Source organism: Colletotrichum abscissum (assembly GCF_030869225.1).
Source record: "Colletotrichum abscissum strain IMI 504890 chromosome Unknown Scaffold_28.1, whole genome shotgun sequence".
Taxonomy (NCBI): domain Eukaryota; kingdom Fungi; phylum Ascomycota; class Sordariomycetes; order Glomerellales; family Glomerellaceae; genus Colletotrichum; species Colletotrichum abscissum.
In genome coordinates, this window is record NW_026850187.1 from 50,759 (window position 1) to 63,935 (window position 13,177).

The window sequence follows — 13,177 nt, forward strand, 5'->3', positions numbered from 1 at the left end:
ATCCGCGGGTAAATGTAACACAAAACCGTCCACGAGCTAAGGTAGTCTTGAGCCCTTCAAATTATGCCATCAACACCTCACGGCAGATACCTCAGCCTTTTATGGATACTGAACGTCCCCTTGGCACCTCATGCATGTTTGCCCTTCCCCGGATTTCTCAAGTCTTGTGTGCTCTATTCAGAACCCGCATGTCACACCAGAATTGCTCACTCAGGCTTGGCGCTATTTATCTCCGGCCAGCCATTCGAGAAAGGAAGGACTTCCAGTAAGCCCCTCTTTACACCGTAGGATTTGTTCCCCAACTTGGACACCCAACGCCACCCTTGAAGCGGTCCTTAATCTTCCATCGTCACTCAGTCCCCGCTGACTTATTCTCCCGCCAATGAATTTAGGCGAAAAACCGCATTTGATTCTGAGTACGGAGGCCTTAATGCTCCGAGGACACAAAGAAAAGCAAATGGGAACGTTGAAAGTCTTGGCCATGCCCGCCAACACGGCAGATACACGAATTAGCAATCAATTCGACATTCTCAGTAAATAGGTGGAGTCTTGGAATTCTCGGTTGGATTGATACGATGATGACTTACTAACGGAGTTCGGTGTTGATGTTTGTGTATATCTTCGGATGCTTCCCGTCTAAACTTTCCTCCTATGTCCATCCATTTTCAGCTTCACAAGGTCCTTGGTACCAACTTCATTGTCAGTCATTCGTTCTTGATCCAAATTCGCTTCTTTCTCTTAGTACATTGTCAACTTTCTCTCTTTCTCATCCATCGCCATGCGCTTCTCTACCACATCTACCGCCGTTGTGGCGCTTGCGGCCTCTTCCCAAGCTATGAATATCTCAACTACTTCCGACCTTGACGGATCTGTGTGGCAGGCCCTCGCTCCCGTTCAGGCCCGAACTTTTGAGGATATGCCCCGTAACCGTCCTATCAAGAGACAATCCGGCTGGAGCCCTCCCTCCAACATCGTCACTCCCCTCAAAGAGGTCTGGGATCACTGCAAGAGCACCTACTCTAATTTCTTCGGCTTCAAGAACTACGGTTGGGACCAAGTCATCGCCACCAAGGGCACCATCAACGTTTGTGTCCGCTGGGAATCGAGTGCTTCTGTCACAGAGGCTCAGCGCACTCAAGTCGCCAAGGCCCTCAACACTGCCCACCAAGGCTGGTACAAGTGGCTTTATGGCTATGATAACTTCCCCTACACCGACATTAAGGTCAACGTTGTCGGTTGGGCCGTTCGTGACAAAAGCCTTCTTCAGGGTTCTACATCTGGCATCCAGGTCTACACTGACAAGGACGCCGAAGGAATCCCCCAGTGCGCTGAGTCTTGCGGTCGTTTCTTCAACCAGAACGGCGACTACAGCAAGTGCGCGGCTGGTGCTGACCGGCACTACGACCAGTCTCTCTGGCTCACCGATGGCATGAACGGTGGTGCTGGCGGCGACTGGGGTCAGCGTATTGGTCGCGAGTACTTCATGGGCGCCCTTGACTCTGCCAGTGCCCACATCCTCCAGCACGAAATTGGACACACCTATGGCCTTGATGACTGTGAGTTTGATTATTTGCCATGACTTTCCTTGCAAGTACTTTGCTGACAAACCTCTTTTTCCAGTCTACGGTACGTGATGACACATACAACTCAGCTTGCCGACATGAGACCATAACATACGCACGATCGTCCGTGTCAATGCTGACCCTAATATAGACTGGACCCCGACGGGTGTCACCAGCTTCATTATGCTCGCTGGATCTGCCGCTCAGATCACCGACTTCGACGGATGGATGCTCCGCAACTGGTGGTACGAGCTCTCCCGCGAACGTGGATGGCAGTCCGGCACCTCGAGCTCTGGTTCCTCCGGCTCTGCTGCCCCCGCGAGCACTGCGTCCGCCAAGCCCACCGCCAAGGCACTGAGCACTGCTCCCGCTGCCGCTGCCGCCACCACTGCCGCCGCCGTCCCGACTCAACCAGCTAACTCTGGAGCAACAGTTGGCGCTTGGGCTCAGTGCGGTGGTTCTGGTTACACGGGCGCAACAGCGTGCGTTTCCGGCTTCCAGTGTGTCAAGACCAACGAGTGGTATTCCCAGTGCCTTTCTGCATGAATCTGATACATACATCTTTGGCGTGTTCGAACTGCATGCCCACCCTACATCAAAGGTCCCATAGCTCCTTGTTGGCTAAATGCTTGGACACATGCAGTTAACCTTTTCAAATTCCCAAGAGGACTTCTTGTCTATAGGCATTTTTCGACCCCTGAGGTCCCATTCTCTTCTGTACATACATGTATATAATCAACACCATCTCACTGTCTTACTGAGCCCATGTGTCTTTCTTCTCACACTTCCACGTGATACTTCAACCATGACTACTTATATGGAACCACTATCAAATCTCCAGGTCAGGCTGGGTCTCTGCCCGGTCACTGTATGGGAATCAAGCATTGCGGTAGTTTTTACCGATGATCCAACGAGTGCGAGTAAACAATTACCCGGCCAAAGCAGCCGCTTGCTGGTCTTTAGCGCTACTCTTGAGGTTGACGTCTGATGCTTGAAGTTGAAGGCGATTCTGCGATTGTATCCTCGGCAACATCTACACAGATATGAAACCACTGTTAGATGCTCTGACGATATGCAAGGTAGCCGGACGAGACGTGCTGTTTGCTTGCGGGAATAGTAGCTCAAATTACGTCAAGGTAAGGTATTGGAGATAATGAGGATGCAACTCAGATAACTTATAAGGCATGTAAGAACGCGCACATAGCTGCTGTTTCGCTCAGTATCACTCTGCTATGTGTGAGATGAGGTTGATGTCCAGGATTATGACAAACAATATCATACTCGGTGTACAAACACGGAATTGTAATTGCCAGCCAGCAATTAGGCCTTATTTACTACAATACTATTATCCCAGACAAAGCGCAAGGGATCTCGCCCGGGCTGACCTTGACCGGCCCATGAAGTTTACAATACCCAAAGTTTACTGGAGCAAGCCGAAGACAATCAGATCTCCACAGTCAAAGATCGATATCGAATTTATGAAACAGTCACGGAGAGTTTGCTGTCTTGAGGACCGCAATACCCGTGCATCCCTTCAACAGACTTTAAATCCACACGACGCGGCACTTCACGACAGCTGGCGTAGGTCGGCATGGAGCCCGAGGCGTTCTCGTAGCAGGATCGTTGTAGTGTGGTTCCGATGTAAGTCTCCTGTCGAGTGCCGAATCCGAATGGCGTCAGTACATTGCTAGTTGGGGCGGTAACGAATCACCTAACATTTTGCGTTGTTTCGTATTAATACCGTATCGTTTTTCGCCGATGCACTCAATTGGAATTCAAAGAGGGATCAGCGTTGGTGTAAAATGGAAGACTATGTAATGACGGCATTCAGCACTCGACGGGACGTTGCTAAGCAAGAACGCTTGAAGTAAACGAATATCTCAGCGGAGGTCACAAATCTCTTGGCTTAAGAAGCTCATGCGCCTGGACTCTGGATGCGGCTCAAGACGGTGTTAATGGCACCTCGTGTGGTATCCTCCTTGACTTGGAATAGGCTCCATCGCGGCCTCGGCCCACTTGAGAAACTTCCGACCGGTGACTCGCGACTGAAGCCAGAAGCACCAAGCTGGATTGATGGAAGCGTGGAGCATTCCTACTTGCATTTGGAACCATAAACAGCGGAGGCCGAGAAGGTGAGGCTCAAATGCCAGTCGCAAAGCCGTTCTTGCTGCCTACGGCCGGCGCCGATGCCCGCTGGAGACCGGCGGATTTATGCCTGTCGTCCTTGGTACGCAAAATTTTTTGCTCGATGCGGATCCAATTAGGCTTGGGATGGCGGATACTACTTCGGCCTGACTCACGGAGATCAGCCGGATTTAGACGGCGGCGGGGCGAAATGCTAGAACATGGGAAAACTTTTGGGAGGATCGCATTTTAAAAGAGAACGGATTGCGCAAGACAGTCTTCGATCACGCCTTTGCCAGTCGGGCGACAGTGGTATATGAGGACTCCTTGACACCTTGTTTTCTCATCTCAGTTCATAGTTGGTTGATATTACGAGTGGAATTATCCAGCTCGCTTGCTGGCAGGTGCACTGGGTATTACTAACTACTGTGTATATTCTTCTCTCATCAACCGACGCTGTACAAGCACACTTCTTCCTCAACATCGTACATCTTTTAGTCATTTTTTCTCGTTTCAACAATGTCCATCGAACGGAGACATCTATCCAGTTCGGATTCTCAAGACCAATTAGTGACCTAAGCACTAGCAGCGAGGTTCGTTACCTGGTGGGTAACAACAAGGCCTGCAACAGCGGCCGACGTCAGAGTCGACATGACGCCAGAAATGAGCGCAGAAATCGCCATGGCACTGACATCGCCACCACGGCTGGGGGCTAGCTGGCCAAGGATACCGATCTGAATACCAAGGGATCCAATGTTACCGAAACCGCAAAGAGCGTAGGTCGCAATGAGCTGGGAACGGGGAGAGAGATCGAGGTACTCGGGCGTCTTCATTTCGGTGAAGGCAACGTACTCGTTCTATTCATATACCAGTCAGTACCTGAAGTCAAGTGGTCAAGCGATATCCAGATGAGGAGTTGCACTTACAGCAATAACCTTGAGGGCGATCAAGCGGGCAACCTTGAGAAGGTCGCCGTTACGGGGAACACCCAGGAGGAACGCAACCGGGTAGAAGATGTAACCGGTAATCAGGTTTAGAGTCAGAGGAGGGTCGTTGATGTTGATGTAGCCACCCCACCAGGTCAGCAGACCATCAACGAGACCGATGAAGGCCAAGATGCAAAGAATCGATGCAACAATGGTACCGGCAATCTTGATACCTAGCCAAGCACCGTTTGCAAAGGCATGGATAGCGTTCTTGGCCTCATGCTCATCGTCGTCAGGGATGACGACCTTTCCAGCAGTCAAAGTCTCCTCCTTCTCGGGGTAGCGAAGCTTGGAAATGGCAATAGAGGCGGGGATGGACATGACGCAGGATGACACCATGGCCTGGGCATTGAGACCCAAGTTGATATAGGCGACGAGAGTGGAACCAGAAATGGTTGCGAAGCCGCAAGTCATGATCTGGTGGATTTCGGCCTTGGTCATGTGAGGGACGAAAGGACGAACCAACATGGCAGACTCGCCCTGGCCGATGAAGGGGGTGGCAGCAGCGACGACAGCCTCGGCACCAGACACGCGAAGGGCCCAGAAGACGAAGGTTGCGAACTTGCCGATGAACCACTGGAGGAAGCCGATGAAGTACAGGACCTGGACGATGGCGACGAAGAAGATGATGGGAGGAATGACGCCAGTGATGAACCAGTGAAGATCAAGCACACTCTCAGCAGTGAGGAAGGCCGTTCCCTGGTTGGCGAAGCCAAGCAAGTCACCAGCTCGATCCGCAATAAACTTGAAAATGTCGTAACCGACGCCGGTGCGAAGGACAAAAAGCGCAATAATGTACTGCGAAAGCATACCGCCAATAACGGGACGCCAGTTGATACGCTTGCGGTCGTTCGAAGTTGCCCAGAAGCAGGCCAGGATGACGATGAGACCGAAGATGGAAACGGCACGGTTCTCGCGGTTGTTGTCGGCCGACTCCTCTGAGACGAAAGAGCCAACGAGCATGACAGCGAGCGTCACGGCAGCGCCAGCGATAGTGCGGAACTTGGCAGGAATGGCGTTGTAGATGACGAGAGCAGTGTGTTGCCACACAAACTTGATCGGCCGGGAGACGTAGGAGCTCGGGACGTAGAAGAAGAACAGGCGGAGGGAGATGCAGAGCCAGACAAGGAACGGAATTACCCAGTTCTTGTCATTGCGGTGCTCAATGAGCGAGGCAATCCACCAGCCGGTGAAGAAGCAGAAGAGGAGGATGTGGAAAACCCACTTGTACTTGCGGTAGAGGGTTTTGAACTTGGAGGGCTTATTCTCCTCCTCCTCGTTGGAGGCCACGACGCCAGTCTTCTCGCCATCGTAATCAGGGGGTCCGCTGAGCTTGTCGCCCTTCTCAATGTCGTGGGGCTCGATAGAGTGCTGGTGTAGATGGCTCTGGTGCGGAACAGTTGTCTCTCCGGTCCTGGTGTAGGTTACATTGTCGTCGTGACCCTTGGCATCGACACGAGCGCTGTGGTGCAGATGTTGATGCTGGTGCTGGTTGTGAATTTCCAGCGCCGGGTCCGAGTTGCGGCGGGGGGGCGTGCTCCCAGCCGTGGTGGTGGTCTGGTTGACCTCGGTGACCTGGGAAGACATGGCTGGAGAATATGCTTCTTGGAAGCGCACCGATAAAGAGGAGTATAGATGGGGAAAAAGTAGGGCTGAAAGAGGCGTTGAGCGGTTTGACAACCAGTTCTTTCAGTGGTCTGCCGTAACGAGGAGACCGTGGGCCACACAGTTGAAGGCGCCCTGGCGTACTTTGGGGAGGTTGACGGCGAGAGACTCGGGAAGCAGCTGCACGAGACAAGACCCTTACAATAGATGAGTCTCGAGGGGAAGCTCTCTTTAAAAAGCCCCAGTGCGACGATCAAGAAATCCGAAAGTAGTGCCGAGGCTAGGCTAGGCAAGTAAAGCAATGCCTACGACTCGTCGACCTTATCAGCAACCAGGTCAGGATGGAGTTCGCCGCCCTTGTGGTGTGGAGGAGGAAACCCTCATGCGGTTCGGTGCCCATCTCGGTGGATTGACCCAGATTCTGGACGAACGGCTAGCCAACGAGGGGTGCGGGATGGGATGGGCGACAGGGTTCACGGGTGTGGGATTGACGAACAACTGCTGCACCAGAGATACTGGGTGGCCGGGGTGTAGCAAGGGAGTGTGGGAGGGGAGCAGGTCCGAAGGACGCCAACGCGAGAATCAGGGACGAGATTGGAGCAGATTGAAAGAGTAGGTAAGACGATATCTTTGGAGACGGGCAGACGAGAGAGTGGCAAGCCGCCCAACCTGTGTGTGGGCCGACCGCCAACGGTTCTCGTGAAGTGCCAGGCTGACGGACCATACGGATACTCTGGGGTCTATCAGCAGCACTTTTTGGTCTTGTATCCTCGTAGTACGACGCTATTGATACTCTCTCGGGTTTTTGGACCCATGGTGAAGCTGTTGCCGGCCACTTGGGCCAGCCAGACGGTGTTGTGACGGGAAAAGGTATCTGTCAAGCAATCGAAACCAAACCCACTCGCGTACGCCAAGGCCCACCGATACTCTAAGTTGACGGGGTCAAGATACCGGTTGGGTTAATCAAAAAAGTATAGTCTTGAGAACCCTTTGATTGTTGCTCGGTGTGCTTGCGATAAGGAATGCAATTTTTTTTTTATTTTCTGCATTTTGACAGTAGCTGGACAGGGATAGTCGCCGCACCCAACGGCACGGACTCTCGATCAGAGCCGGGCCAAGACCTTTAGCTCTCGACGTGAGTGGCAAAGCTAACGGCGTGCTTCCGGTTCTGGAAGGTTGATGGAACGATGGATACTTGCAGTGGAGTCGACTGAGATTGGAGAGACGGGACTGGACGTGGGAGAGATGGTCTAGCAAAAGGGCAGGGCTAGCGTGTGGGTGCGAAAAGGTTGCCGGGTTCGTTGGAAAAACAATTGGCGGCCCTGGCAAGGATCGAGACTGGCCGAACTCGTGGGCGAGACGCGTCGGCCGAGTCCACGCACGAATCATGGCCCTGGAACCATCTCATGATGAGATCTGCTCGTTTCTTCTGTTGTCATGTATCACGACCAAGCACTAGCAGCGGCCAGCGGATATGTACTCCGTAGACTCGTAGATACTCGGACAAAGTACGGAGCACCGTCATCTAAAGGATTTGAGACTCCGGTGCCTCCAGTAATGTCGAGGCAGTGGGTTCCTGGGGATCGCGTTCGGTGTCTTTGACTAAGATCATTAAGGGGTTTCTGATAGGCTCAAGACCGGGCCTGTTTCTGTACGATGGAAAGGTGTGTGGTAGATCCTTCCGCTCTGTTGGGCGCAGACATGGCCAAGGGGCCGACGCCCAAGACCCTAAGAGGCGCACGAAGTGACCCCTAAGCTTGTCAGAGAGACACGGAGACATGCAGAGAATCGGGACTGGCTGGCGATAGCTGCATCAGCCGCCGCGGCGCCACAAGCCATGGATCGAAAGAGCCGCTAGAGGCCGGTGAGCACACAAGCCCACGGCACAAGTTGAGATGCGAAGGCTCGACAGTTGACACCTGCTCGAGACGTACTGTCAAAGTCTCAATGTCTGACGCTTGATTGAGGCACAGGATCTTAGCCTGCTGCCAAAGAGACGCATGGCTGCTGACCTTGCAATACAGTACCGTGAGATCAACGATAAGAGCAATCCCTGCTACTTCATCCGTAGGTTTTTACCTCGAAGTTGTACGGATGCGGATGCTCAATTGGTCTCTCAGTAGTGTGCCCTTTCGCCATGCGCACTACTGGAGCAATGAGCGGAATGAAAAGCCAAGATTGGCGAGCTAGCCCTGTCATTCGTAATTGCAAGCAGTAAGCGAGCCCTATGCTTCGGATTCCTGACCCGGACCGCACTCTTGCGATTTAGTTGATAGAGCAAGTGCAAACTGTTGGAGGGTCGTAGATAGGTAGTGTCGACAGAAAGTCAATCTTGGGCTTTCCCCGGCCCTCTCTATCAGTGCCCTCAGCTCCTCGTCTGGTCCTGTGTCGTCGGACAGGGCCGAGAAGAAGGGACCTGGGGATGAACATCTGCCAGACCGTCACTGACAGACGAGAACTCCAAAGTTCCTCTTGAGCACAAGCACCAAATTGACCAACACAAAAGGGCCTGGGCCTGGGCGCATCTGGCATCCCCAGTCCGTCCCCCCCTCTCACTCCCATGCCTCAGCATCCGCATCTTAGTGCGCGCACTAAGGGTGCCAGGCGCCGGGCGGGCAGAGGATGTGCTCCACGCCACCCTGGGGAACATGAGCAAGGTTGACGGGCCTGTTAGGTTGCGGATTGCAGCCGTCGTATCTGTGTGCCCAATCCAGTCAACGAGCGCGTGCGACTCGGCTGTCGAGATTGGCCCAGCACAAAAGTGCCATGCTTTTCGCTTTTCAGCTTCGGTCGGCTCCGCCATTCCAATTGAGTCTGTTGGCTGGGAACCTGGGGACTACAGCATAGCTCTGTACTCTTTACAGGCACGTGAAGTGTGTCTGATGATAAGCTTAAGGTGAGCTCCGACGACGCCAATGCGAAACTGAGCCCGGCTCACAGCTTGCCAGCCTGGCTCCTTCGCTGTCCTCCGACAGTCATCTATCTACAATTGAGTCTTTGCGCGCGCAAGACTGATCCCTCGATGCCCGTTACGGAAGAGCCAAGTGACCATTATCAGAAATAGTGATACTAACGGACTGGGAACTTGGCGTCGTGTCGCCTTCGATGCAGTATGCGAGAAAGGGATATGCCCAGCATCCCCGTCGGCTCCCGCATTGAGAGCGGAAATGATTATCAATGGGCTGGTTAGCTGCGCAACTGGGTCAGCAAAAGACCGCGGATCCAGAGACGCTACCACGTGTGGTCTCCGCCCCCAGATCCAACATCGCGGACCGCCGCATTCGCAGAGTGGCAACGACATTACCTTACTCCGTACTCCGTAAAGATAGAGCCTTAGGAACCCGCAACTCCACTCCCGGATATTCGGATCACATTTTCGTACTCCATACACAGCAAGCACATGACGGGCGCTGGGTCTCACTCTTGACTACTGGGAAACAGAGTAAACCCTGTTTGTTCAACGGTGTCTCTACAAGTCCACGGACACAGATGCACGATCAGTTTCCGACGAATTGACATCTGTCCATGTTCGTACATGTTCCATCCCCCCCCCCCCAAACCTGACCTCCTACGTACTATGATCCTTGTAAAGTTTCATACAATGACAGCTGCCAAAGCGGATTTTCTAGCCAACATGACAGTCTTCATATGAGGATACGAAATCCCACTTGCCACTCAAGTTCAAGTAATTCTGTTCGATGATCGTCACGTCATTTCCTTTCAGGTAATTTCTCTACTAATTTTTCTCCAGGATGTGGATGAAAAAGTCTGTATTGATGATGATGCCATCACCAACCTTCTGAAAGTGCATCCTGTATGTGCGCTAGTCATACTGATCGCGAAGGAACAGGCCTCCGTCCTAAGATCCTACGAACTACTTTCCAATACAAATTCCCCGGGCTGTACCGTTGAATCTACATTTGGCGAACGACGATGCCTACAACTGGTGAGTGCCGCGCAAATCACATGCAATAAAGGTTCGCTTTTGCCAAGTAGATAAGGACAACGAGATACAGTCGCTCTGATGGCACATGCAGAGTCTTATGGGAGCCGGCGATGCAGAGATTGAATTTTAGATAAGCTATTCCAAGCAGGTACCCTATTTTGAATGAGCTTTGCACCCAGAGATGGACCAGAATGATACGTGAGAGATTGCGAGACAGGCCGACTGCTATCGGTCATAGCCTTGTATCCGAGGTGACTAAATGAATGCAACTGACGAGGCGAGCAGTGACTCATAGTAATGGTATTTGTTGGCAAGTATGTCAAAATTCGGCCAGCTACCGCCTTGATCATCATCTGGGACGACGCAGATCGGCGTGATCCGTAAGAGACATTAAGCGCCAGGGGCCAGAGACCTCCGAGGCTGAAGTAGACGTAGAATCTATGAGTAACCGGTTCAGACTAGCGTCATTGGCTGGAAGTCTGATTCGAAGATGCTTCCAGATGAGATGTTGCAGGATGAATTTGGTCAATAAATGTCTTCAACTCCGCCTTCGTGTGCCGGCAGAAGATAAACCAGCTTTTCTCCTGATATACTACTAGAAACTATTGTCAAAGATGGGGCATATGTCTCCTGAGCGTTGCTAAGTATTGACAGCTGCTTCACTTGCCTTTTATCAGGCGTTGTTAGCGTCAATCACATCAGTAGCGGAAATTCGTGTGGTCTTGGGGAGTTCCATTAAGTGCTATATTCTTATATCTGACGCTTCTTGCCTACTCGTGTATCGTTTCGAGAATCAAACAAATCGTCGTCTAACTACCGTGCCCCTAAAATCATCTTAACTACATCAGGTCAAAGATCATTGCTGGTGCGCAACTGCCCTTTCACTCTTCTCCTGCACCTCTGTCTTGTAGCCCTTGAACTTCCGTGCTGGGACTTGCTTGATGAACATCTCATCGAGCTCCTCGTAAGACCGTCCAGCAACCTCGGGTTGGTAGAACCAGAGATAGACAGTGGACAGAACGGCAAGGCCGCCGAAGATGAAGGCCACCTTGGCACCGAGATTGGCTTGGTCGGGGTTGAAAAGGAAGGGGATAACAAAGGCCCACATGGTCTAGAAAGAAGGGATTAGTTTCCATATCAACCATATCAAGATTGACAAATGGTGGCAGTATTCGACTTACAAAGAGACTGTTTTGCAAAGCCAAAGCCATGGAGGCAGTCTTGGCACGGAGACGCGAAGTTGCAACCTCGGTCAAGAGAGAATAGGCCGTGGCTCCAATGGTGACGTTGTAGATATAGCAGTACACCAGCAGCAGTGCGACGGTTCCCTTCACGGCACCAGGTGTGGCAGCCACCGCAAGACCACCAGTAATCATGAGAAGGACCGTCAGGATGCACATCCCCCAAAGAGTGAGGCCGCGGCGACCAACTCGATCAATAAGGAACCATGCGGTGACGTTACCGAGCATGGACATGACCTGCTGCACGATAGCCAGTGTAAAGCTCTCTTTTGTGCTATATCCGGCCAGTTGCTGGTAGTAGGTAGAGTACGATGCAACGAAGAAGACACCTAAACAGAGTCAGTCAGGGGCAGAATTGTGAAGGAACAAGAATAACGTACCGCACAGAGCCTGGATGCTCAAAGGTGCGACGGAGATGATGGTACGGCGAAGGTTGGACTTGCGGAAGCACTCAGCAAAGCTGGCGCCGTCGGTCTCCTTGCGTACCTCAGCAAGGGTGAGAGTAATTACAGATAGGCGCTTCTCGACCTGGACCGCATCGTAGCCAAGACGACTCAGGGACTTGGCAGCCTTCTGCATCTTGCCCTTGCTAACCAACCACCACGGTGACTCGGGCATGAAAAACAGCAAGAGGGCACCAATGCCGCTGATGCCGTATTGAGACACAAAGATTGTGCGATAAGCCCAGCGGTCGGTTCTAGTTCCAGTCTCGTTGACAACCAGACTGACGATGAATGGACCAATCGTGAAGGCGATAGCCGCAGCGGCGGTCAAGATACCGCGGAGAGCCAGGGGCGCGATCTCGCCAATGTATGTCATGCTGACTGTGATGAAAGCGCCAATGGGAAATCCGGCAATAAACTTGCCCGCGAAGAAGATCTCGTTGGTGGTGCTTACTGTCTCGCAAGTGATGCCTGCAAAGATGAAGGCGTAGCTGATGAAGTAGGTCCACTTGCGGCCGATGCGGTCGGCCACCCAGCCAGCACCGAGGGATCCAACGACGGCACTGTGATGGAGAGTAACGTCAGCTCATGACGGGAAGCTATAGGAACAGTGCACATACGATGCGACAGGGGCTCCGCTGTAGGCAGATTGCCACTTTGCGGGGAGAACATAGTTGCCATTGAATTCGGAACCGAAATCCTTGCGGAACTGGGGGATTCCAATGACCGTTCCTCCCGCCTGGTTGTCAAAGCTGGTGAGGATGAGGACGTATATGGCGTAAATGCACCACACAAACGCCCACGGCTGGTTCTTGATGGCTTGTAAAACAGTTTCGTCGTGATCTTCTGCCGTCGCGGCGTGGCCAATCTCCTCCACGTGCTCGCCCTTGGCCGCGGCGATGTCGTCCTTGTCGACGATGGACGTCGGGTGAGCCTCAAGGTGTTTGTCGTCCATGATCGCCGTTCCTGTCAGCTCTGGGTGAGGAAATGGAAGTATCGAAGATGTGTGAAAACGTCGGGCCGAACAACTTAAAGTTGAAGAAAATCTGGGGAAGCACCGACGATCTGGGGAAGTTGAGGAGTTCGAGACTGGGGAACTAGGGCAAAGTGCAACCCAGCCGGGAATGTCCCCGGTTCTTATTGTCCAGAACTTTTCAAAAGCCTTTCGGATGGAGGCAGTTGTAGGCACTTCTTCGGATCAACGTCGTCTCAATGATCGGCCGACAATAACCCATAGTCTATAGCGCAAGCCCCTTTTCTCCCTGGTGGC

At 52.5% G+C, this 13,177-nt stretch overlaps 4 protein-coding genes across 4 annotated transcripts; 2 read left to right on the top strand and 2 right to left on the bottom strand.

The window, feature by feature from the left end:
* Positions 1-778: 778 nt before the first annotated feature.
* CABS01_10681 (cellulose-binding family II protein) lies at positions 779-2,108 on the top strand (the record flags this gene model as incomplete). The annotated part of the gene is made up of 2 exons (XM_060544036.1): positions 779-1,556; positions 1,666-2,108. The coding sequence occupies 2 exons, from the start codon at positions 779-781 to the stop codon at positions 2,106-2,108; spliced, it is 1,221 nt and encodes a 406-aa protein (XP_060398760.1).
* Positions 2,109-4,261: 2,153 nt separating this feature from the next.
* Positions 4,262-6,259, bottom strand: CABS01_10682 (NupC family nucleoside transporter; the record flags this gene model as incomplete). The annotated part of the gene is made up of 2 exons (XM_060544037.1): positions 4,262-4,543; positions 4,613-6,259. 2 exons carry the CDS (start codon positions 6,257-6,259, stop codon positions 4,262-4,264), a joined length of 1,929 nt encoding a protein of 642 aa, XP_060398761.1.
* Positions 6,260-9,454: 3,195 nt separating this feature from the next.
* Positions 9,455-9,793, top strand: CABS01_10683 (uncharacterized protein; the record flags this gene model as incomplete). The annotated part of the gene is made up of 1 exon (XM_060544038.1): positions 9,455-9,793. One exon carries the CDS (start codon positions 9,455-9,457, stop codon positions 9,791-9,793), a length of 339 nt encoding a protein of 112 aa, XP_060398762.1.
* A 1,286-nt stretch (positions 9,794-11,079) lies between these two features.
* Positions 11,080-12,862, bottom strand: CABS01_10684 (MFS hexose transporter; the record flags this gene model as incomplete). Its single annotated transcript, XM_060544039.1, has 4 exons — positions 11,080-11,334; positions 11,405-11,793; positions 11,845-12,470; positions 12,528-12,862. The coding sequence occupies 4 exons, from the start codon at positions 12,860-12,862 to the stop codon at positions 11,080-11,082; spliced, it is 1,605 nt and encodes a 534-aa protein (XP_060398763.1).
* Positions 12,863-13,177: the final 315 nt, after the last annotated feature.